The sequence below is a fragment of the Alexandromys fortis genome, unplaced genomic scaffold (genome assembly GCF_014885135.2).
Source record: "Alexandromys fortis isolate MF-2015 unplaced genomic scaffold, M_Fortis_MF-2015_v1.1 scaffold_28, whole genome shotgun sequence".
NCBI lineage: Eukaryota > Metazoa > Chordata > Mammalia > Rodentia > Cricetidae > Alexandromys > Alexandromys fortis.
In genome coordinates, this window is record NW_026067901.1 from 5,126,680 (window position 1) to 5,152,798 (window position 26,119).

Sequence of the window (26,119 nt, forward strand, 5' to 3'; positions counted from 1 at the left end):
AAAAAAAAAGAAATAATTATAATTCATGCTACAGGCTCATTTAAAAAAAAAAAAAACCTTGTAGAAAACTATTTCCAGAACGAAGTATTTTTGAGTAAGCTCTTCTTGAATCGTAATTGTGGTTTAAATGAGAATGGCCCCAGTAGGCTCACATAAATACATGGTCCTCCATTGGTGGCACTGGTAGGAAGAGATTAAGAAACAAGTCTTTGTTGGAGAAGGTGTGTGACTGGGGCTGGGCGTTGAGGTCTCACAATTCCTAGTTGCCTCTGCCCTGTGCGTCTGGGTCAGATGGAAGCTCTTAGCTACTGCTCACTGCCGTGTCTGCTGGCGAGTTGTCCTGACGGTCATGGACTAAGCATCTGAAACTGTATTCCCCAGCAAACTCTTCCTTCTATAAGCTGTCTTGATCATGGTGTCTTCACAGCAAAAGAAAAGTAACAAAGGCAGTAATAAAATAAACATTCAAAATTTTAGAAGCTGAGTATACCTCTAACATTAGAATTTCCAAAGCAAAAAGCAAGTGACTGGAGAGTGGCCTCAAGGTGACGAGCACTTATGCTCAATCATGAAGGCCTGGTTTTGGTCCTAACCTGGAAGGTGGCTTTACAGATTCCTGTGACCCAGATCCAAGGGATCCTGTGCCTTTTTCTGGCCTCTGCAGGCACCCACATGCACGCACACAGACACAGACATAAGAGCATATGTGCATAAATTCAATGAAAAACTATTGTATAAAGCAAATAATGACCCTAAGAACATACTGGATCTTTAATACTAGTAACATTCATGGAAACGTCAGAATGCTTTCCTCAGCTGCCCCTCCTGGCCCTTCCCACAACCTATAATATTGCCCATTAAAATAAAAAAATCTATCTACATTTTCTATATCATCTCTGTAAGTCTATCATTAATGTAAAAATCAATGTTAAATAACCACATAATTCCTTGAAGTCTATAGTCCATTGGTATGTCAGTTCTTTAAAAACTAAATGTAGAATTAAGATATAATCCAATAAATTCCACTCCAGTGACACACTCAAAAGGACTGAAACCAATGACTTAAGGTTATTTAAATACTCATGTTCACATCATCCCCTTTCAAAACACCTGAAATGGGGACACAACCTAAGCACCACCAAGATGAACGGGTGAAAAAGTAGTATAGATGCCTGTGATGACTCATCTTCATTATCTACTCTGCTAGATTTACAGTCACCTTAAAAAAAAATCACCTGAGTGTCAGTGTTTCCAGAAGGTTTAACATGGCAAGGAAGACCTACCCTGAATGCAAGCAGCACCTTTCCTTAAGCTGAGGTCATCCCCCTCTGCTTTCCAACCGTGGGTGCACAATGACCAGCTCCTACATGTTCCTGCAGGTATCTCTTTCTGGCCATGATGGGCTGTCCCCTCAAACTGTGAGAAAACAAGCCATTCCTCCCTGCTGGTGCTTTTGTCGTGTCTTTTCACAGGCATGAGGAAAGATGTTTGTTAAAATACAGTGGGACACGACTCAACATGAAAGGGGAAGAAATTCTCACACATTTTCAACCTCAGAGACAGAAATGAAACAAGTCAGGCTTGAAGGCCACTGCGGCTGTATGCACGCGGTGGTCAGATTCCAAAAGACAGAAGTGAAACTGGTTGCCAGAGGCTGGGACAAGGGTGTTTATCATTGTTTACCATGTCACCTTTGAAAGCTGAAAGCATGTGGAAAGGTTGGTGGTGCTTATATATCTAACAATGGGAATATATTTCACGCTGCTGAGCTGGACATCAAAAATTAGCTAAAACTGTAACTTTTAGTTACTCATATTTCACAATAAATAAGCATACCTAAACCAGTCCATGAACGCTTGGGGATGTGGCCCAGAAGTAGAGTGCATGGACATGCAAAAGTCCTGGGTTCAATTCCCTCAGCAAGGGGGGGGGGGGGAAGACTGCTCATGTAAAGATCTAACATACTGTACCAGAGTCAAGGGAAAGTATCACCATTTTAATATAAATAACAATGAAATAACTAATAAATACAATTAAAACTTAATAGCACGGAGGGTGCAGTGTAACCTGTAACCCCAGCACAGGGGAGGGTGAGGCAAGATGATCCTACATTTGAAGTCTGTCTGGGCTGTACAGAGTGACATCATCAAGAAAAAACCCAAAAGTCCTACACCTTTCAATGAAAGTCCTAACCTCTCAAATAAAAGATTAACAGCAGAAATCGATCCATTTTCTAAAGCTACTTACAAACAAATAATACAACACATCATTGCCAATGTCTATTCGATTAGATTGAAAGATTTAACTATTAATTTATAATGCTTAAGACAGCATGGGCTTGCCGGGCGGTGGTGGCGCACGCCTTTAATCCCAGCACTCGGGAGGCAGAGGCGGGCAGATCTCTGTGAGTTCGAGGCCAGCCTGGTCTACAAGAGCTAGTTCCAGGACAGGCAACAAAGCTACAGAGAAACCCTGTCTCAAAAAAGACCGCATGGGCTTGATGAAAGGAACAGACAAGCTGACCAATAGAATGTAACAGAGTTGTGCAATAAACCCCTCAAAACATGGTCAGTTGATTCTGAGCAATTGTGCAAGGGCAATTCAACAGAAAGGGGTAGTACTTTGAATTAATAGTTCTGCAGTGACTGGATCCAATGAGAACATATACCTTCCTCAGCATTCTAAACTTTACATGGACGTTTGCTTAAATCAATTGCACTTTAAATATAAACTTTAAAATCTTAAAAGAGGGAGCCGAGGACATGACTAATGGGTAAAGTGCTTGCTGCACAAATGCAAGTTCAATGTCCAGAACTCACATGTAAAGCTGAGTGTGCTAGCACATGCTTGAAATTCCAGCTCCACAGAGGCAGGGGCAGGCGGGGTCCTGGGCTGTCCTGCCCCTCCACCTATTCTGTTTGGCCATTTCCTGACTAATGAAGAACCCTGGATCAACAACAACAACAAACAAAAAGACAGACACGTAGATGATAAAGAGATTGTTCTGGAATATTACTTTACACTGTGTGAAGGTATGTCACTGTGACTGGTTTAATAAAAAGCTAAATGGCCAATAGCTAGGCAGGATTTTTAGGGCAGAGAGAATGCGAGGAAGGGAGAAACCAGACAGATAGTAAGACAAGCAGGAGGAAAAGCAAATGCCACACATCACATGACGACACATAGACGAATAGAAGTGGGTCAATTTAAGTTATTTAGCTAGTGGGTCAAGCCTAAGCTATTGGTTGAGTTTTCATAATTAATAATAAGTCTCCACGTCATGATCTGGGAGCTGATTGGTGGGACAGAAAAAAATCTGCCTACAATAGACAGTTTGAAAGATAGACAGACAGACAGACAGACAGACAGACAGACAGAAAAGAAAATAGCTCCTGAGGAAAGAAAACTAATATTACCCTCATCCTATGCCTCCACACAGGCATATAGGCCCACCAACACATATAAACATACGTATACACAAGAATGAACACACATATACAGATACATTATTCTATGTGAAAGGTTCCAGATTCAAAGGACTATAGTCTCTTTGATTTTATTTATACGACATTATGTTGTGCGATGAAACTTTGCCTGGAGAGATGCAGGACACATGTCTATTTACCTCAGATAGGGAACTCACGTCAGACAAAAGTGCAGACCACCCAAGTCCAATGTAGAAAACTAAAGCATTTTATTAGAGTTCCTTAGAGGGATATGGGTGAGGGGTTACTTACAGGAGCAGAAATAACTCAAAGACAAGTGCATCATCAATGCCCACCCCAGCATGGGAAGCAGCTCACAAACCTGGGAACACAGAGCACACTGCACAGTCTGCAGGCAGTTCCGCATGTTGGAGAACGCCCTTCCAGGTGTCTCAGTTGTCCAACCTCTTCCCTGCAGCTCAGCAGGTTCCTGTTGCTTCTATGCAGGTGCTCTGGTGTGAGTTTTCTTTGCAGCTTAGCTTTCTGAGTCTCCTTGGCAGTTTGGGTCATCTGACTATCTTCTTTGCAGCTCAAATCACCTTTCCATTTGTGGGGGAATCTTAGCTTCTGCTTACTGAGACAGGGGAATCCAGTCAGTTTCAGGGACTTCCTAAAACTCTTTCCTGCCTAGGGAACTTCCTGTAGGACGAAATATTTCAACCTTGGAGGCAACTGTGGCACACACAGGTAGGATTTGCTGAAGGAGGCAGAGACAAGAGGATCACAAGTTCGAGGCCAGCCTGGGCTACACATTAAAAAATAAAAAAAAAAAGAAGAATAGGCCTCCCCAAGTTGTGAGGCCTTATTTTAAAACATTAAAAAACAAAACACACATTTATAAAGATTACAATTTAACTTTCCCCCCAAATCATTACAATTACAGGATTTGTTGGGACCTATAGTTTAAGCAGCTGTCCTCAGCAGTGATATTTGAGCCATGCCCTTGATTCAAATAGAAACTAAGATACAAGCTGTGGTTAGTGGCATGAACCTCCAAAAAAAAAAAAAACCTGTATTCAGAAGCCTGAGGCTGGAGGATTACAAATTTGAGACATCACTGGGCTACGAAATGAGACCCAGCTTCATAAACTTAGAGGGTTCTGGATAGATGGCTCCACAGGGAAAGTAGAGTTGGCAAGCATGATAACCTGAGTTTGACCCCGAGGGTCCACACAGTACATAAGGAGGAGAGGACCCACCCATATGAGCCGTCATCCAGCCTCCACAGGTGCCCTGTAACACAATAAATTAGTGTTTTAAAAACCATGTAAAACAACAACAACAAAAACCCTCCAATGGACTTCTAGTTGCCTGGCAGGGCATTAGTGACCCTTAGTGAGGTGTCCTGTTAAACAGCCATGCTACCCACAGGAGCAATCATTGGGCTGAGGAGAGGTGGGCTACCTAACAGTTCCAGTAAGATCCCTGGTCTCTCTAACTTGAGAATAGATTCAGTGCCATCCACTGTAGTGATATCTTGTTTGTGATCTAACAAAGCCTGCCTGAAGATCAGAGTGCAGAGCTAAATCACTAGTAAGTTACAGAGGTGGAGGTGGCACATACTTTTAATCCTAGCACTCAGAAGACAGAGGCAGATGGATCTCTGTGAGTTCAAGGCCACCATGGGCTAAAAGAGATTGAATCTGTCTAAGAGAGAAACAGAGCTCACACAAAGATGATCCCAGTACTTGGGATCACACGCCTTTAATCCCAGCACTAGGCAGGTGGAGACAGTAGTGATGTGGCTGGGTAGAGAGAGCAATATAAGGCAGGAAGAGACAGGAGCTCAGATGCAGTCTGAGGATTCCTAGGGACAGGACCGCCCCTTGGTCTGAGAATTGGTAGAGGTAAGAACTCTCTAATGGCTGCCCACTCCGCTTCTCTGATCCTTCAGCTTTCACCTCCTGATAGCTGACTCCGAGTTGTAGTGATATTATGTTTGTCTTAACAAATAAAGCTTCCACCGGGAGGTGGTGGCGCATGCCTTTAATCCCAGCAGTCGGGAGGCAGAGGCAGGCGGATCTCTTTGGGGTCTGGCCTGGTCTACAAGAACTAGTTCTAGGACAGACTCCAAAGCTACAGAGAAAACCTGTCTTGAAACACAAAACAAAACAAAACAAAACAAAACAAAAAACAAAAAAAACCCACAACTCCCCCTCACACACACACACACACACCAAAAAAAATAAATAAATAAATAAAGCTTCCCTGAAAATCAGAACGCAGAGCTAAAGCCATTACAGTGTAGAGCTAACCCAATTTAATCCCAGGACTTGGGGGACAGAGGCAGAAGAATCTCTGTTATTTCAAGGCCACCCTTAACTACGTAAGAATGAATCTGTCTAAAAGAGAAACAGACTCTTGAAAAGGTGAGCCCAGCACTTGGGATCCCACCCCTTTTATCCCAGCACTAGGGAGGTGGAGACAGGAAATGCTATGGCAGGAGGAGACAGTCTGAGGATGCAGTCTGAGGACAGGATCACCCTTTCAGTCTGAGCACTGATAGAGGTGAGAGTCAGGTATTAGTGGTGAAAGCTGAGAGATAAGAGAGGCAGAACAGCCAGCCACTAGAGAGTTCTCACCTCTACCAGTAACTCAGAAGGGCTACCAAGTGGATCATCCTGCTTTCGCTTCCTGAGTGTTGGCATTAACACATTTGAGGACAGCCTGAGCTACAGAGCTATCTGGTCTCAGAAACCTCAGTGCAACCTCAACACAGGGCTTCTGCTCTAGAGTGTCCCACTCCTGCTCGAGGGAGGATGATCTGGGCACTGAAGTTCTCTTAAGCACCCTTCTGTGAAATCAGGGAGTAAGGAAAAGGGAATGGGAGAAAATCCCAAGAAGGAAAGTGCACACACAGAGCCCACTTAGACCTGAGCCAGCTGACACCACCTACTAAAACCTCCAGCACCAGAGGACAGCACATGCGCCTTGCAGGACCTGACCTGGGGCCTCTCCAAATTCAGGATGCTGAGGATCCAGACAAGGGTCTCCTTAGCAAAGAGCTCAGTTCAGGTCACCCAGTGTTGGACAAGGAACTGTTGACTGTGAGAATAAACAAACAAAATCAAATATAAGAAAACTAAGAAATGTCACATAATATTTAAAATATTATCATACCGTATAAAACATTATTGTAGCCGGGCGGTGGTGGCGCACGCCTTTAATCCCAGCACTTGGGAGGCAGAGGCAGGTGGATCTCTGTGAGTTCGAGACCAGCCTGGTCTACAAGAGCTAGTTCCAGGACAGGCTCCAAAGCCACAGAGAAACCCTTTCTCGAAAAACCAAAAAAAAAAAAAAAAAAAAAATTATTGTATATGTTTATATGATGTGTTTGCTTCTAGAATATATTAATGAATTGTGTTATTTAGGAAAATTTTAATGTTTTTATTAGCATATATCAATTATCGTAACAATGAATTTCATTATATTTCTTGCATGTACATTTTATGGTCACATTAAGATATGGACTCCTTCATGGATTTGTGTACATCCTTGTACAGGGACCATATTAATCTATTTGTTGTCTGAATTTTAGTGTTTGTGCTACTGAAGCAGGCACACAATATTTTTGCCATATTTATACATATCTGTCATTTTCCTTTGGTCTTAATCACTCTCTTCTCGACATCCTTTCCCAGTTTTCCACCTCCTCTTGTTAACCCCTCCCTTCCCTCACACAATTCCTCTTCTTCTCTGAGGGCAGATGTATTATTCTACTCACAAACACACACTGTCCCATCGTTTCCTTTTTTCTTTTTGAGACAGGGCTATGTAGTCCTGGCTATCCTGGAGTTCATGATGTTGACTGGGCTGGCCTCAAACTCACAGAGATCCACCTGCCTCTGCCTCTTGAGTACTGGGTTTAAGATCGTATGCCATCCCACTTGGCCATCAATCATTTTCTTAGGAAATTTTCAGAAGAAAAGATTAAAAATCCCCCTAAAATATTATTCTCCATGATTAAGTCTGAGGAAAAAATATTTCTCCACTGAGGAATTTAATAGTGCATGCTGTTTTTTTTTTTTTTTTTGACAAAGAGATTTTTAGGTACTCCTAACTTTTCAGATGTCATAGTAGAAATTTTTGGGTCAAATATATTCATAGAAGGATTTTTAAAATATATTTGACATTACCAAGGGTTCTAAATGTAGCTACAATGTATTTCACATTGAAAGCTTATAAACTAATTTAATAAGTAACTGGGGTGAAATCTTTACTATGAGTTTATTAAATGCTGTTTGTAAATTCAACATCACTAAGGTTCTGGGCTGTGGGGTACATATGGGGCTGCTTCCCTGTACTCCTTTAATACCTTCAATGTGGATTTGCAGGAGCACACCAAAATACAAGTGCGCTATAACTGATGAGAACCAAGAACTTCTCATTTTGAGACCCTGTTTGCTTTTTGGTGACACCGAACCTAAAGCTCCCTGTGAACAAGTAACTTAACTGCATTTTTAGAAAAGCACATACACTAAGCAACTCTCTCCAGTGTTACCAGCTTCTCTTTTGCAATCATGGACATTCATCAAGGACACGTATAAAAATCGTATTCCCAGGGCATTTGTAAGCAACTTAAAAGACTTGAAGAAGCCGGGTGGTGGTGGCGCATGCCTTTAATCCCAGCACTCGGGAGGCAGAGGCAGGTGGATCTCTGTGAGTTCGAGGTCAGCCTGGTCTACAATAGCTAGTTCCAGGACAGGCACCAAAGCTACAGAGAAAACTTGTCTCAAAAACAAAACAAAAAGCCCCCCCCCCCCCAAAAAAAAGTTCTGGGCCTGGTTTACAAGTGGTTCTGTATGACAGGATGGCTGGCACCCTACAGTGAGGTGGTCCTGAGGGTGGCAGTAGATAGAAATTCTGCTGAGAAGAAAGTTTACAAGGTTGGAGTGGATACATGCTGACTCATGGGTAAGCTTAGTGATCAGGAACTCAGGGTAGATTGGAAAACTGACGCAAAGAGTGGAGTCCAGTACTGGACGGATCTTTCAGAATGGGCAGCAGAGTGAGCCATCAAGCTATTGCACATAGAGCGTCATGTGAAGGGAAGCTTGTGGAAGAGAATGAAGTGAACGCCATCCACTTTCTCCAGTCACCCGAGTGCTTTCGTGGTGGGCTTATGTGCAAAGTGGCCATATTGTCTGAGACAGTGCCTTTGTGTGGGCTCAGTACCGTGACTCTCTCCCAAGGCTAACCGTGTAGATTTGCGAAATGCATCACTACTGCTGAACCTCTAACTAGACACCAGCACAAACCAGCACCGGGTGTGGCACGTTTCCTTGGATGAACAAGCCAGCTGCCTCAACAGTTTGATCATACTGACCACTTCCTCCTGGCACGGAAGAAAGATCTTTGTAGTGAAATAGGCACATATTCTAGAAATGCCTTTGCCTACACTGCGGTATAGAACACTACTGCTGGTATCACTCTCCATGGACTCCTTGCCATTGTACTCTGAACAACAGTGCTGCAGAGGAATAAACTGAGCTATCTTATGTCATAAGGAAAGCAGCAATCTGCTCAAAACCATGGAAGTCACTAATCAACAGTGTACCTCATCTCTAGGAAGCACCTGACCTAACAGAAAAAAGTACAATGCTTATGAAGACTTGGCTGCCTCAGACAATACCTTGGAAGAGTGTGATGCTTACAGTTGGTTTGTTAATTCAGATAAGGGCTTGTTCTATAGCCCAGGCTGGACTCAACTCATAGTAGTAATGCTCCTGCTGCAGCTCCTGAGTGATGGAATTATCCGTGTGAATCACCATGCCTGATGATACCTGTTATCTTGCAAGATGCAGTGCACGTTTTAAACCAGAGGTGAAAACGTGGTGCCATCCTTCCTATCTATGGCCAGGATAGAGGAATCAAGAGAAAAGCGGGGAGGGGTTGAGGGGCATGGCTCAACTGGGAAAGTTCTAGCGTTGAAAGCATAAAGAACTGAGTTCAATTTCCCAGGATGCAGTGGTGCGAGCCTGTTACCCCAGCACCAGAGAGACAGGGACAAAGGATCTCTGGGGTTCAGGGCACTGAACCTTTCCTTGAGTTTCCCTCTTGCTTCCCCAAATGAAGGGTGACAGTCCCGGCTGCGCAGTGGTTGGGTTGGGGCAGGCACCAGTCTAGCTGAATTAGAGAGCTCCAGGTTCAGTGGGAGACTTATCTGAAGTGGAATACGGACAGTGACTGAGGAAGACAACTGATGCTGACCGCTGGCTTCCATATGCACGGGGCGCACAATAAACAATGCACATTCCACAGACGGGAAAGAGGGGTCGGACCCAAGGTTCAGAACCACTGCTGTAGGCTTTACTCCCATGAATGCCACCTTTATAAGAAGAGAGTTGGACATAGGCACAGATATACAAAGATCAGGATACAGGCATACTTGACTCTGTGAAGGTGGGATCAAAACAGATAGCTATCTGCAAGCCAAGAGCACAGGCCTGGGAAGAACCAGTCCTGCTGAAAACCCTGTCTCTTACTTGGAGCCTCCGGTATCATGGGAAAACACATTCCCATTCCAGAAAACACCCAGCCTCTAACACTAACCTTGGAAAATTAATGCAACAGCTCATACATAACTTTTAGACTCATCTCTGGTTTGCAAAAATAAAGTGATGTTAACCGACCAAGCAAAACCCCACTTAAATCAACCTTTTAAATGTTTTTTCAAATCTTCAGTAACTCAGAGACTTTTGCATGGTAAGCAAGTGCTCCATCACCGAGCTAGAGGCCCGGCCCGTTCTGCTACACCTCATTTTGAGTTCCTTCTCTTGGAGGCCTGCAGCCTATTTCCCTCTTAATTACCCCAATTAATCTCTAATTCCCAATGATAAAAAAGATGGCGTTTCTCATTTCGGTTATTAACTTATTAGTTCCTGTTGCTTAGAAAGTATTACATCAATGCAGAAGTCTCCCCTTAGCTGGGTTTTTTCTTTCCTATTTCAATTACTCTCAGATAACATAATGCAAGATATTAAGGCTTTTGTAAATAATTAAAACAATGAAAAGGTTTTAGTTGCCATCCCACTCTGAGTATTATGATGGGAATTTGCTTTATCCCGCTCTGTTCCATTTGGGTAGGGATTTCTTAAACATCCTACAGTACATCCCAACAGCGAGTCACACAGCCTCTTCTTTTCCGACAGTTAAGCACGCAGTGCCTGAACTCGGGTCCTCTTCACTTAAGCCTGACGCTAAGCTTCTATGCCTCCACCGAAGTAAAGAAGGCAGGGCTCTGTGAAGGGATGACATTCATTATTCTCTCTTCAGGGTGCAGCTTTCCTGCTGGCGAGTAACCGACTGCCACGCTAAGGTCGTCTCTTGATTAGAGCGAAGGCATGATAACTCCGGCGGTGGGCTACCGGCTCGATCGGCGAGGTGGAACCAGAACTTAAAGGACCATCTAGCACGAGATGCATGTCTCCAGTAGGCTCAAATAAAGAGATCGGTGTGTGTGTGTGTGTGTGTGTGTGTGTGTGTGTGTGTATGGGGGCGTGGGTGTTCAGGGCACCAGCAAGCTCGTTTGTCATGGGAAGCATCCGTTTTATAACAAGCCACTGCAGAGCCCCGTGAGGCAGAGAGAACGCTTCTGGAATGAAAACGGGATCAGACCCTGTGGTTTCGTCATGTTTGAATTATGTAAGCTAAGAGCAGGGCACCGAACCTTTCCTTGAGCTTCCGTCTGGCTTCTCCAAACGAAGGGTGACAGTCCCCGCGGCGCGCGGGGGCGAGGGGAGCCGCGTGCCCGAGCGCACCGGCCTCTGCCAGCGCCTGCCAGCGCGCGTCCCTCCGGGATTCCGGGGCCTGGGAAGCTCCGGGCGGGAGGCGGGGAGGCGGCGCCCTCGAACTCGTCCCGGGTGCTGGGCCGCGCTCCCCGCGTTTGAAGTCTCCGGCGCGGCCGCTGGTTGGGCGGCGCGGGTCACGTGCGCGCGGGCAGGAGTTTCCCCGACAGCTGGAGGCTGCGTGGGATCCGGCGGCGGCGGCGGCGGCGGCGGCTGCAGCTCGCGGCGCGGCCTTCCCCGCCCCCTCGCTTCGGCGCTTCCGCCGACCCCTCTCCCCCGGGCGGCTGACAGACCGGCCGCGGCTCCGAGGCGCGCGTCGACAGCGAGCATGGGCGACAAGAAGAGCCCGACCAGGTAGGGTACGGCGGCCCGCCGGCGGGGCGGCCGCGGTCCGCGAGGCCGGTGGCGCGGCACGGGGTGGGAGGTGGGGGGGGCGCGGCGCGGCGCGCGGCTGCTGCCCACAATGGGCCTCGATGGCGGCCGGGGTCAGCGGCCGCGCTCCCCCCCCCTCCCCTGCGCGGCGCCGGGGGAGGGGGGGGCGGGGCGGGGGTCGCGGGCCGGGCGGGGCGGGGCACGGGGGCCGGGCGCGGCCTGCGGCTGACCCCGCGCTGCGGCGTCGTGTCCGGTTGTGTCCTGCAGGCCGAAGCGGCAGCCGAAGCCCTCCTCGGATGAGGGCTACTGGGACTGCAGCGTCTGCACCTTCCGGAACAGCGCCGAGGCCTTCAAGTGCATGATGTGCGATGTGCGGAAGGGCACCTCCACCCGGTGAGTCCCGCGCGCCCGCGGCCGGCGTCCTCCCCCACCCCACTCCCAGCGCCCTCACCCCCGCGTGACGCGGGGACGGCGGGGCGGCCAGCCAGGCGGCGGCCGCGGTGGGGCGCGACCCAGCTCCGCCGTGGCTCGCGGCGGCGAAGGGGTCGGCGGCGGTAGCGCTCGCAACGACCGCTGCGGAGGATGAATGGTGCTAGGGGGTCGCTGGCGGCTGCGATTCTTGTGCGCGGCCGGTGCGGTGCCCCCTCCCCAGCCTGGCACGGAGACGTTGGCCGCATTGTTGTTAGTGTGCAATGGGGTGGGGGCAGAGGGTGGCGGAAAGGCCGCGGTGTCATTCGACCCTCGGGGGGGGAAAAGTGTCTCGTTGTAGGATCGGAATAGGTTAAAGTTTCTTAGTGACGGACATCCGGAAGGGTCAGGCCAAGGTTTTGCATCTTGTTTTTGTTCTATTTCTGTAATATTTTGCAGTGAAGTAGTTGAGAAGCGAACTCAGGAACACGTTTTTTACTCCGAATATCTGAATCTCTTGAGACGAACGATCTTTTTTTTTTGTTTTTGTTAACGTGATCTTTGCCTGTTTTGAGCCTTAAATTTGTTGTGTGTCATAATTGTCTTTAAAAGATAAACACAAAGATTAAGTCTAGGAAATTCAGTTAGTGACATTCTCCATCTGTCTGCACTTGGAGCCTTTGAATTCACTTCCTAGAATCTTTGTGATTTGGAGCAATATTTAGATAAAGTGTTTATTTTGATGCCTATGAAGCCTATTAAAATACACTTTAGCACAGTAAGAACACTGGGAAGTTTCTTGTTGCTTGAAAAAGAGTCCCTGTATAATTTTGACATATTCTAAGTAGTCCAAGTTATTTCTAAAAATGACTTATCTTGGTTTTGAATGCAATTCATAGAATTTTATTAAAAATTTAAGTGTAGAGACGTGTCAGGATTTTATTGTTTCTACAATCCTAGTTGCTTTTTAACACACCTGTCTTGTAAATCTCAATAGGCTTTTACAGTAAATTCTTATTTACATTAGATAACATTTTCAGCGTTTCATGTTCATTAAAAAGCAAGTTTTAAAATACCTTGTAAGTTAAAGGAAAGGTTCTAAAAAGAGAAACTATTTGCTATTTTTGAACTCCTGTTTTAAATGTTTTGAAAAGCAGGATGTATCTTTATAAGTCTGTAAGGCTGGGAATGGCTTAGCATATATAATTGTATATCTACGTATTTATAAATAAGCAATATGTAGAACATTTGACTTTTTTTGGGAGGCAGGCATTTTGAAGTAGAGACAGTTACTATAATCCTAATCTCTGCTACTATATTGCTGCTTTTTTTTTTTGTCCCCCATATTCCTTTGTCACTATTAGAAAAATGCTGGCATTAGAAGGGCCTGTTTGTTTATTTGCAGGGACAGCAGGAAGGGGGGGGGAGCTGGCGTCCTACTCTACAGTCAGTCTTGGGGTTAGAGTAGGTGGTGACACCCGGAAGAGAAGCAACAGGCTGAACACCTGGCATCTGGAAGAAGAGTGTAGTACACAGGGGAGTTGGCTCAGAGGCCTACCTGGGGGCCTCTGACACTTTTCACCAGTATATCTGAGCTCTTGTAGATCCAATTTTTAGTGGTGGAAACATTACTTGAGGACTCAGAGAAGCATTGTCATTTGGATTGAAACTGAAGAGGCTCTGGGCAACTCACCAGAAGTCTAAGGGACACTCTGTTCCTAAAAGTAAGTGTTCTGCACTGTGACCCTCTCGGCTTCCTCCTTCCTCCCTCTGCATTATCTTTTTTCTTTTGACTTTGGCCATAAATTGACTATAAGAGCTCTCCTTTCTCTGCTTTCTGTTACCTGTCCTTCTGCTGTTTCTGAAATTGAGAGTGGAATCCATGTTCAGACAGAGCAGCAGAACAGGTCATTGCTAATAAGTAGATATGATTACGTGCTAGGATTACTGGCATGAACCCCCTCAGACAGGGAGTATTTTAAAAGGAAACAAACAAATAAAACCAAATCCCCAAAAACAGACACTACATTGTCAGAGGTGCTGCCTAGTCTCCTATAGGGCTGGCTGTTTTAAAGTGAGTATCATAATAAAAACTTGGAGACTTCAGGAAATGAACTGTTCAGTAGTAAGGAAGTATTAAGAAACGTAATAGAAAGGAAAGTGTTTAAGTATTGCCTTGGAAGATATTAACTGCTGGATGATTGAATTAAGATGAATATTTTCATGTAGGAATGGACAATTTCTTGCTTAATTTGGATAGCAGATAGAAATAAAAGTGACAAAGTCATTTACTTTGGTTTTGAACTGTTGTCTTAATGCTAGTTCGTAAGTCATCCTAGTCCTACAGGCATTCAGGCATGCCTGGTAATGTAGTTTTTAATTTTTCAGGGTAGGTGTCTTCTTGGTCTCATCTTGGGGAGATATGAAGATGTCACAGTAGAAAAGTACTGGTTTTTATGGTGGGCAGGAGTCTGATAACTCCATGTCTCATTTGAGCTTTTCACCAAGTTTCTCTAGTGTCTTTGGTTGTACAGATCTGAGATAGGTCTGTACTACTTATGCCTGTAGTGAGGAAATTGTAGTTTCTTTGCTTTTGTTAGTGTTTTGTGGGTGAGAAACACTTTGGGCTTTATATAATTTTGTAAGTAAGGGGCTGGAAAGGTGGTTCATCAATTAAGAGCACAGGTGCTTTTCCAGAGGACCTAGGTTCCATTCCCAGAACTCATTTGGCAGCTCATAGCCTTCTGTAACTCCAGTCTTAGAGGCTCTGATGGCCTCATCTGGTCTCTGTTAGTAACAGGCACATACATGATATATAGACATAAATGCAGGCAAAGCACTCAGAAAATAAATAAAAAATAAATTATGTGAGGTATTATATTTTTAGTGTGAACGGAAGAGATAAAATTACCTATTAAAATATATGTATACTTTATAGCTAACACAGTATTATGGTTAGGAGTTGACTCTTGGTAAAAGGTTATTTCAGCTTCTATAAAGTAGGAATAAACTATAAAGTACACATCTGAAGAAATTCTATAGCAACCATCTATATCAGGTGAGAAAGTGTTTACAGTGTAGCTATTATCTGTCACAGTGGCTTTCTGTTTGTTAGTTTGAGGTTTGGTACCAGTTTTTTTTTTAATAGACACTTGGTATAGAAATAAAAGAAGCAAAACAAGGGCCATCTAATGGTCTGGGTTTTCTGTTGAAACACACAGTTTCTTATCTTCCACTACTTGAAGAACACTTTTACTTGTTATTTAGGTACTTATTCTCAAGGGCTTATCCTCTGTTTATCTTGGGTTAAAGAACTCATACAAATTCGTTGTTTAGTAGGGAAATTGTGAAGGGGATTAAGTGTTTGGATTGTATCTAGTAATAATTTTCAGAATGCGGAAGGAGGAACCTTCTTATTTTATAATAGTTAATCTGTGACGTCAAGCTGTTTTCCTGACAGCACTGAGCTGTTGTTCATCCTTCTCACTGTTAACTGTGTGGTGAAATGTGAAAATGTTCGTTTCAGTGTGACTCAAAGCTGAACCGCATGCCATTGTAGTCAGTGTGCCCTTCCCCACCATCTGCTGAAAACCCACCCGAGAGTGCTCCTGTGAAGCAGGTAACAGGTAGTTCTGTTATCTTTGCTCCAGTAGTCTGACAAAACGGGAAGCACATGTGTAGCTCTTGTGCTGGAGACAAAGGAAGATGCTTGTGCTGCCTCTGGTGCAAGTCCAACTTGCTGTTTTCATTTATGTGAAGGGCTGCTTTCACTTTAAAGGCAACCTGGACGATTATAATTATTCAGATGTGAATCTTTCACAGGTATTTTCTGAAAGTAAGCGCAGTGAGTTTGTCCTTGTCAAGAGAAAATTGGATGGTGTTTTTTTTATCAGTGATATAAGCCAAGTGAAAACCCATAATCAAAATAATGAGCTTTGGTACTTCTGAATATTCAGAAGTTTTTGTATACAGCCCTTTTACGTTTTGCTTTTCTCCATATTTTTTTGTCTGGTAAGATAAGTAATGATATCAGTGAATGTAATTTCTGGTATTTTCTTGAACTGTCTCCATATTTGGAAGATCAGTATAACTTGGTGAACTGTTTTTTCCTGATAATCTATGCAATATGGTGTTAAAGAGCCATACATGGATAATCAAAGTACAAAATAGACAGATTTTTGAGGAAATATATTGAAAACTTAGTTGATGGTGCTTTTAGGTTTTCCATTGCAACTAACTTTAAGAAACAACTACTGGGACTGAAGAGATGGCTCAGCAGTTAAGAGCACTGGTTGCTCGAGAGGATCCAGGTTCAACTCCCAGCACAAGTGTCTAACTTCATTGCAGGGGAAGCCAGCATTTTTGCACATATATACATGTAGGAAAAACACGAATGCATACAATAAAAAGAAAAAGACATAACTACTTGGAAAACAGAAGATTTATAATTCCTTGAAGGAGCAGAGTTGAGACTGAGTGTGGTGGCACATGCTTTCTGGTCTAGTGCTTTGGAAGCAGCCAGGGGACATTGCAAGTTTGAGGTCATCCTGGGCTATGAAGTAAGACACTGTCGTCTTCTTCTTCTTCTTTTTTTTTTTTAAAGAAAAAACTTCTTCTTTTAAATATGTTTTGGAGCCTAAGTATATTTCATGTTCTTGGACCAAGATAATGTAGTACAAGAAATTAAATGCATGGACAGGCATGACAGAACACACTTTGGTTAAGCAGATGTGGGAAGCGTGCCAAAAAAAAATCACTATACACAAACTTATCTTTATTTTGGAAAATGCAGAGGTTCTTGCTCCTTATAAATAATATATCATTTAATTAAAATGTGATGTGTTTAAACATGAACTAGCAAACATGTATTTGTGTTTTCTGGACATAGAATGCAAGGTCTCGTCAGTGGTAAAGCAAGTGCTCTGTCACTGAGCTTGGTCTGTTCTTATTTCCAGAACAATATACATAGATGAGAACACATAAACAGGGGCTGAAAGATGGCCCAGAACTTAAGAGTGCTTTGCTGCTCTTTCCAAGAATCAAGATTTGATTCCCAGCACCTACATGGCTGCTAATAAGGGATCCGGTGACCTCTTCTGATCTCGTTGGGCATTGCCTGCATGTGGAGCATATACATGTATGCAGTCAAACACTCATAAAATAAAAATAAATGAATATTTACGAAGTCCAAGTAAAGGTAGCTTTTGAGAGTGTGACAAAATCCTGAGACCAAAAACTGAACTGCTGGCCCATAGCTTTACAGGCCTGTGTTTCCTGCATAGGAGGTTGACTTGAGCAGATATTTGTTGTACTTCCTGTTTAGTCTGATAAATGATGGTCTGCCTTAACTGCTAAAACTTGTTGACTTTACTTTAGTCTTCTTTGAAGTGTCACCTTCTTGGTCTTGCATGTTGGTGGCTTTTGTTTTTGAATTAAAATATTTCTTCTTTGATATCACCAACACTCCTTTATTCCTAGCAAGTCTCTGAAATTAATTTTTAACCTAGTCATATTTGACTTTTCTATATTCTTTACCTTGTATGTGTCATAAACATTTTCTAAGACCTAAGCTAGAAATGATCATTGTTTTAACCTTGACTCAAACTTACTGTTATTTTCCATGGCTTGTCTCTCATTTCTGTTATTACAGTTCAGAATCCTGTGCCATTTTTTCCATGAGATAATGTGATATTAGACTAATTGATCTCTTTCTCAAAATGCTACATACATCTTTTACAAAACCTACACATGCTGGTCCTTGTATGTTTAAAAAAATTGGCAACTAACTAAACGATGAGTGCCAAAGCATGGCGCTCAGCTGTCCGTGCTGATCTCAGCAGTCCTGATTCTGCTCGCCTCGGGGAGAGAGGCAATAACTGACCAAAGACACAATTCTACAGCTAGCTGGGGTTACTTATAAGAGGAGCATGCACCCCCAAGAAGAGACTACCCTCTACCAGGTGTTTGTATATTTTCACACAGGAGAAGCGTGGCTTGCGAATCTTTGATTCCTGGACTGTTGCCCCTTCAGTTAGGAAAGTCTTGTGCAGCCGCACTGATTTCAGGATGGCAGTGGCTGGAGAACAGAGTTTCTCAGCATTCTACTTTGTCCTGTGTCTCTTAGATCTCATTCCTTGTGCTCCCCTTTCCACATGATCATCCCTGAGCCTTGATGTCATTTTCTCTTATTTAGGGTGGAGCATTGAGCTATATTATTCATGGTAAGTGTCACTTATCCTCAGCACTTTGACTGCTGATGAGTCTCTGCCGAAATCTGACCCTACAAAAAGATGGTTTTTTGACCAGGGCCAACAGCAGTCATAATCCATGGTCATAAACATAAAAGGCAGGTTGATGGGGACACATCATATCCATTTAGCAAAACCACAGCAGTAGCTTCTCCATAGGCTTTATGACCTCTCAGCCATGGGTCCCTATCCTGACTTATAGTTCCAAACCTAAGTTTCTTCACTGGAGCAGGCCTTGGAAGGTGCTTAAGTGTTCTCTTAGTCATGACATTTCTGCATCTTTGGACACAGATTGCCTGGCATACTGATGCTGCTAGCATGCAGGATACATTGCTGAGTAAGACCTTGGGCAACAATTCTTTAGCAGCCTTTGTAGTACTTGTCTGTACTACAAATCATAGCTAGTTGGGAGTATGCTTTGGACTCAGCCTATCCTGACTCCCCATGTCCTGCAACCAAAGTTCTTGATGTTTTCAGTAGTAGAGTCTTAACATCTAGTTTAGCATACAACCTATAGCACCAGCAGTAGCCTGTTTGATTTGTGTAGCTTCAGTGATCCTCCTAGCCTGGCACTAGAATTTTCATCCAGTAACCTTGTGACTTCCACAAGTGCTTTTTTTTCATCCAAGCAGGGTACCTTCATGAAAATTCTTAACCATGGTTTTAAAGTTTATAGGCATAGACAGTTGTGGATATTTTTCAATTACCTTATTACTGGCACCTGACCCAGCCGTAAAACTCAAGAATTTTGCAGTGTCCATGGCCCATGCGCCTTATGTGGATTGATTTTCTCATTTGTGCTCTTTTAGTTGCTCTTTCATGTTTTCAAGATTCTTTTCTAAATCTATGTGACATTCAGGCTTTTATGTAATTGAAGCGAGGCAAGTGCCAGTGGGTCTTCAGCAGCTAATAGGAAGAAAACATGGGCAGCAGGGTCCAGAACAGCATGAAAGATCCCATCACTTGCATCAGTTTTTCAAGAGTAGTTTTGGATAGAGCAGCTCCATGGGTAATATTACTTATTTTCCTCTAACCCATGGTCATGGATGAACTCCTGTGTCTTGTGCATCCCCACTCCTCATCCCTGTCCAGGTTTGCTTTTCTGTTGCTGAGATAAAACACTGACCAAAAGCAGCTTGGGACAAAAAGGATTATTATGTCTTTCATAGTATAGTCTGTCATTGAGGGAACTGGGAGGTAGGAACCTGGAAGAAAACTGCTTGATTGTTGGCTCCCTGTGACTTGCTCCACTACTTACCTTATAACCTAGGACCTCTGCCCAGGGATGACTGCTCACAGTGGACTGGGCCCTCTGATGTCAATTAGCAACTAAGAAAATGCCTCACAGACATGCCCACAGCCAGTCTGATATAGGCAATTCCTTAATTGAGGTCCTTCCTCTCAGGTGTGTATCAGGTGGGCTACTGAGGCTGACACCTCACATTCCCCAGGGGCGAGGTAGGGCTAGATCTAGTGCCTCAGGAGGTGTGCTTTTGCTTACTCCACAGGCTCTAAACAGGCAGTACTACTGCTAGCTGCTGCTTTCTCATTGGCTACACCTGAGTATTGAAAGATCCCAAACTGGGAGAGCAGTTTGTACTTCCCAGGGTGGGGGAGCAATTGCCCACCCCTGGAACAAGTTTACTCTTTTTTAATCCTTTGTACCTTCACTGAAGCTTCCCAGAGGCTCACAAGTACTCAATTTGGTTATTAGCATTTCTCCTAGAAACTAACCCATCACACACGTCTTTGAGTTGCCATCATGACAGGCCTTCTTGACTGCTTTAGCACTTTTAATTTTTTCTTTCATTTAAAAATGTATTTTATGTGTATGGGTGTTTGTTGTGTCTCCATGTATCACATGTGTGCAGTACTTTCAGAGGCCTGAAGAGAGTGTCAGATTCTCCGGACTAGAGCTATAGAAGTTGCCATGTGGAAATTGAACCTGGGTCCCCTGGAAGAGTAACCAGTGCTCTTAACTGCTGAGCTATCATTCCAGCACTATCTTCACCACCTTTGGAGCCTGATTTTTATGCTGGTTTAAGTCACTTAGATGCTCTCAGTGTTCATGTACCTGGTAGAGACCATCTCACTAAGGAGCTCAGCAAGCATTGAGGCTTCGGCATGGGGCCAAACTGAGTGAGCCCAGTCCTAGGAAGATCTCAGTCGAAAGTTACAACTTCTGTGATTTTAAAGATGGCAATGGCCATTTCAGGTGTGGACAACAGAGTTCCATAACATCAAATCCATAGTAAGTCATTCCTAAATTATTTTCCTAGCTTCACTTCCTGCTGTGTATATGTCTCAGTTAGGGTCACTATTGCTGTGATGAAACACCATGACCCGGGAGGAAAGGGCTTATTTGGCTTGCTCTTCGACATCATTATCTGTTATTGAAGGAAGTCAGAACAGGAGCTCAAACTGGGAGGAATCTGGAGGTAGGAGCTGACACAGAGGCCATGGAAGAGTGCTTCTTACTGGCTTGTTCTCCATGGGTTGCTCAGTCTGCTTGCTCGCTTGCTTGCGCACGCTCTTTTTCTTTGTTTCTTTGAGACAGGGTTTCTCTGTACCTTTGGGGCCTGTCCTGGAAGTTGCTCTGTAGATCTGGCTAGCCTTGAATTCACAGAGATCCGCCTGTCTTGGCCTCCCGTGTGCAAGGATTTAAAGCATGTGCCACCACTGCCCGGCTTCAGCCTGTTTTCTTATAGAACCCAGGACCCACTTGCCCAGAGGTAGGTCCATTACAATGGGCTGGGCCCTCCCACATCAATCCCTAATTAAGAAATTTCCCTACAGGTTTGCCTATAGCCCGATCTAATGGTAGCATCTCTCAACTGAGGCTCCCTTCTCCCTAGTGATTCTAGCTTGTGTAAAGTTGTCCACGCAGCACAAATATCTTAATCAGTTCTGTGAGGTGTCACTGAAGTATTCTCAGCTGGTACTGCTGAAGAACACTTTACCCTTTTCCACACTGAAATTTGTGAGTGTGTGGTTGTGCTGTGTAATCATTCCTAGTGAATCATCAAAATGCAGTAAAATTATTGAGATATTTATCTGCTCTGTAGGGCAGATAATGTTTTATTCATTTCAGTCCTCCCAAGCTAGGAAAGCACCTGGAGCATTCTAGATATTTAAATGCTTCCAATTAACATTTCTTTATTTTTACTTGTTTCTCTATGACTAATGAGTTTTCCAAACATTTTTAAGATCACATTTAAAAGGTTTTTATCAGATTATTTAGTTCATAAGTTTCTATTGTCTTCATAATAAGGATGATATTGTATAGAAAACCTTAATGTTTAAAAAATTCTTTGACTTATTGGTGTGTGTGTCCACATGGAGGTTAGAAAAGAACCTTTGAGAATTGGTTCTTTTCTTATCTGTTGATAACTCAGGCATCAGGCTTGCCCAGCAGGGACCTGTACTTGCTAAGCTATTCTGCAGGTTCTCCCTTAGCATTTTAAAGGGTGCTTTGGAAAGTTATTATTTTTTATGATCTCATTTGTAATATTTGGGGTCTTATTATTCAGTTATTGAAAATTGTATAATCTGGTTCCAGGTATGGTGCCACATGTCTTTAATCCTAGCATTTGGAAGGCAGAGGCAGAAGGCTCTCTGTAAGTTTGAGGCTGGCCTAGTTTATATAGCATGTTCCAGAACAGTCAGAGATATGAGGAGAGACTCTCTCAAACAACAACAACAAACAAACAACCCCCCCAAACCCAAACCTAACAACCAGACAAAAAATTATGTAGACTAAAAATGACAACAGTAAAATTATGACATTTTTTGAAATATATTATGTTCCTTGACTAAATTTTAAGTTCCTGAGTGACTTATTCAATTTAAGGTATTTGTTCATGGGGGGTGGTGAGGATGTCCATGGGGAACTGGAGAGGTGGCAGTGGTTAAGAGCATTTGTTGCTCTTGCAGAAGACCTGGATTCCGTTCCTGGCACTCACAACATCCATAATTCAAGTTCTAGGGAATCTGGTGTCCTTTTCTGACCTTCTTGGCACTAAGCCCTTATGTGGTGCAAATACATACATGCAGTCAAACAAAGAGCATTAAGTAGTAAGTGGTGGCTTTCACTGTTCTGGAAGACATGTTAACAGCTTCTTGTTGCCAGGTTAGTTTGAATGACCATTAGGAATTGAGTCAAAGCATTTTTCCTACTATTGGTGGTTCACTTTGGTCACAGTCCCTTCCTAGGTAGCCTTCCATTTGCCTTAATCTAGTCTCTGTGGTTGGGAAGGAGGAGTATCTAGTCACAGCACGGTACCAGAGCCAGATATTCAGCAGGTTTGCTGACTGCTGCTTGGTCTCTTCATTCTCTTTTCTTTGGTAGAGGGTTTATAAAAATAGCTGAAACATCACTTTATTGTGTCTCAGGGTTACCTAGAGTGCTATTACACTTAGTCACTTAGTGGGAATGCAACATTGGGGTGTCAGCTGTCATTCTAGGCCTTTTTGTTTTGTTTTGTCTTGACAAAGGGGAGGAAGCTTTTCTTTTGGAGGTGACTTTTTAAATTTTTTTCAATGCTGGTATTGAACCTTACAGTCAGATTCTCTGCAAATGAATTACATTCTCAGTCTATGTGTCACTTTACTGTATTTGTGTGTTTGTCTCTGTGTGTGGGGTGTAGAGAACAGCTTTGAGGAGTTGGTTTTCTTCTTTTATTAGGTGGGGTCTGGGGATGAAGATAATCAGACTTAGCGGCAGATGTCCGTATTGTGCAATCTCTGCAGTCTTAACATGCAATTTATTTTATTTTATTTATTTATTTAATTTAGTTTTTGTTTTTTCAAGACAGGGCTTCTCTGTAGCTTTAGAACTTGTCCTGGAACTAGCTCTTGTAGGCCAGGCTGGACTCGAACTCACAGAGATCTGCCTGCCTCTGCCTCCCAAATGCTGGGATTAAAGGCGTGCGCCACCACCGCCCGGTTTAACATGCACTTTTAAAGTGAGGTGGGATTTCTGTAAATGTGAATGATTAGAATTGCGCCTGGTAAAATATAAAAGAGGAGTTTTTACTTAAACCTCGCTCATTGGTAATAAAGAAGGAATAACTTCCCTTTCAAAAGAAGGAAAAGGAGGTGCTCAGAACCACCGTTCAGCTGCCATGAACTAGTACTGTTAATTTAAGACTATGTTGAATTCACATTAGAAAAATTTGCCACTGTTTTATAAAGTCAGTTTTATACAGAAAATATGCTCTTATTTTTTAGAGGTTGTCATTAATTGATTTGAGGGGCTTGTGAGATTTTTCGGTGGTTGAGAGTACTTGTTGCTCTTAGACTAGGGTGTAAGGGCTAAGAGACCGGCTCTAGCCTCTACCCGGGGTCCCAAAGATGAAATGCCAGTCAGGAGCGAAGGAGGGGTTGAAAAATCTCTATAGTAACTTCATAAACATTCCAAGAGTCATGTTCTTTATTATTCTCTTTTTTTTCTTCGGCCTCTAATTTAATTCTTCTGTCCTAATTGTCTGTAATTTCTTAGCTTTAATTTTCTGTCTCAATTCTAATTTCAATTCCAATTCTGTTACATTCTTTTTCCTCTTCTTCATTTTCCTACATTCTTATTTTTCCTACATTCTTATCCATTTACATTTCTCCTAATTTCTACCAGCTTCTCCCTCCAGCTACTACCTTTCCTCTGGAGGCTTGAAGCCAAAGAAGTAGTTACAAGAGTAGCTCTCATTGGTTCGAAGTACATTCCTAGGCTAAGCTATAAGGGCAGAGCCTTTGCCATGGCAACATAAGGTCCCAAGGCCATTGGAGCAAAACCTCAACTAGACAAGGGGGGCACAGTGCCCAGTGACAACTTTGAGACATAGATCTGTAATAGTAACTGGCAAGTGAAGAACTGACATGCTTTAAGGTTAATGTGAGGTTAGCTTGGGACAGCACTTTCCTATTTGCTGGTAGAGTGAATCCAAGACACATTCTTGTTCTTTATCTCTCTGAGAGCTGTGGCTCAGAGACAAGTTCAGACTTGCTGTAATTCTTGCCTTGGGCATCTGTGAATGTCTTAATAGAGGTCTCTTTGCCTGGACTCTAACACTGACCAACTGTCTGCCAAGGAAGATAATTGCAGGAGGGCAGACTTCTAAGTTTATACTAAGACTGGTTGAGAGAGCAAGGGCATTGACTGTGATTACTTTCTTGCCAGAATCACGTATTGCTGGGAACAGTCATCCAATATACCAATGCATAGGGGATATTGTGCCCAGTAATTGATTAACACACTGTAGTGCTGTGGGAAAACTCTCCAAACTGTAATGTGAGGGAAAGAGCTCTTAACACAAGAAATCTGCAATGAAGACAGGTGACAGGTTATTGTTCTGCTAGATAAGGTGTCTCCCATCAGATGTGCATCTCTGGTGACAGCATCCCTCATTGCTTGTGACATAAGGTCTGTCTCCATGAGATAGGCATCTCTGATGGGCTCGGTGAGCTCTTACTGCATAATTCTGCCGTCCATAGCACCAGGGTTTGAGTCCCAGCACTCACTGACACCTTACACTCATTTATAACTCCAGTTTCAAGGACTAAGCCCCCTTTTTTGACTGCCACGGGCACCAGGCATACACGCAGTGTATTTATGTACATGTAGGCAAAGTATCAGTATATATATAAAATAAAAATAAAACAAATCATTAAAAAAGAGTTGATTTGAAAAGTGTTGCATGACTATAAGATCTGGTCAGAATAATTTTAATATTGCAACTTAAAATTTTCCTCTTTCTTGTCACAAAGCTGTAATCAAGTTGTCAGCTAGAGCTGCAGTCATTTCAGGGCCCACCACAGTTTACAGTTAAAACTTTTTACTGTTGGCAGGATTGTCTTTTGAGGGGGAAGCTCATTAGGGAAACCCAGAGTGTACATAGGAAAAGGCAGTTGTCTGGGGTAGAGCAGGAGTACCAGGGACTAGGACTTAACTGCACTTTTGACAACAGTTTGCACATTATTAGCTGTGAAATATCACTCAAAAAAGTGGACACAGACTGACCTTTATATTTTCACTCAGAATTTGTTGGCAACTGCTCTTACAAGATTCTGTCTTATAAATAAGGCATTAGGGTATGGAAACAGCTTGCAACAATGTTTCTGGCAAGTTTTAATGTCTGAATAGCTTCCATTACTAAGGTAAATGTAATATAATGCCTTGTAGTTATGTATTGGAATGGTATTGATAGTGATTTATGTAGTTAAAATTCAGTGTTTGTGTACATGTGTGAGAGAGACAGAGACAGAGAGACAGTGCTGGAGATGGAATCCAAGGCCTCACGTATAGTAGACAAGCATTCCAACATTGAGCTATAGCCTGCTACCCTTACCTTATCCAGCCTCTTGTTCTGAATGCTGGGCATTGAACCTAGGAGTTTGTGCATTTTAGGCAAGTACTCTACAACTGAACTACATATACCTCCCCACAATGTTCCTTTCCAGATAACTTCCTACTGTGCAGCTCGGAAAGACTTTAGACTCATTGTAGAGTTCAGGGTGGCTCAAACTAATGGTGGTGCCCCTTCTGCCTTGTTTAAGAGCTCTGGATTGCAGGTGTAAACCACCATGCCTGGGCTTTCTATTACTTGAGACATTCTGTTTGTTTAGCCCAGATGAGCTCAAACGCAGGATCCTCCTGCCTCTGCCCCCGGATTATTGTGATTACATGTCCCACTAGCTACTACATTCTTTTTTGTGTATTTGTTTTGTTTTGTTTTGAGGCAGTCTCTCTCTACATCGCTGTGTCTGCCCTGGGACTCATTGTGTAGACCAGGCTGGCCTTGAACTCACAAGGATTGGCCTGCCTCTG

General features: G+C 43.4%; 2 protein-coding genes across 4 annotated transcripts in view; one reads left to right on the forward strand and one right to left on the reverse strand.

Annotated features, from left to right (window-relative positions):
* Positions 1–3,703: 3,703 nt before the first annotated feature.
* Positions 3,704–11,602, reverse strand: LOC126492679 (taperin-like). 3 transcript variants are annotated; one of them, XR_007589651.1, is made up of 4 exons: positions 11,155–11,602; positions 6,431–6,530; positions 4,685–4,718; positions 3,704–4,059 (listed from the first exon to the last, which is right to left on the reverse strand). XR_007589651.1 is itself a non-coding variant. In XM_050129227.1 (2 exons), the coding sequence occupies exons 1-2, from the start codon at positions 11,600–11,602 to the stop codon at positions 6,502–6,504; spliced, it is 477 nt and encodes a 158-aa protein (XP_049985184.1). In that variant the 3' UTR covers positions 5,719–6,501. The 3 variants fall into 3 exon arrangements, 1 of the variants encoding a protein (XP_049985184.1); XR_007589649.1 differs by having other exon boundaries at positions 3,704–4,718; XM_050129227.1 differs by lacking the exons at positions 3,704–4,059; positions 4,685–4,718 and having other exon boundaries at positions 5,719–6,530.
* Yaf2 (YY1 associated factor 2) overlaps positions 11,484–26,119 on the forward strand; it is a 59,191-nt gene continuing 44,555 nt past the window's right edge. The window contains 2 exon segments of the mRNA XM_050129213.1: positions 11,484–11,626; positions 11,912–12,037. Coding sequence (XP_049985170.1) covers positions 11,601–11,626; positions 11,912–12,037 — 152 coding nt within the window. The 5' untranslated portion in view covers positions 11,484–11,600.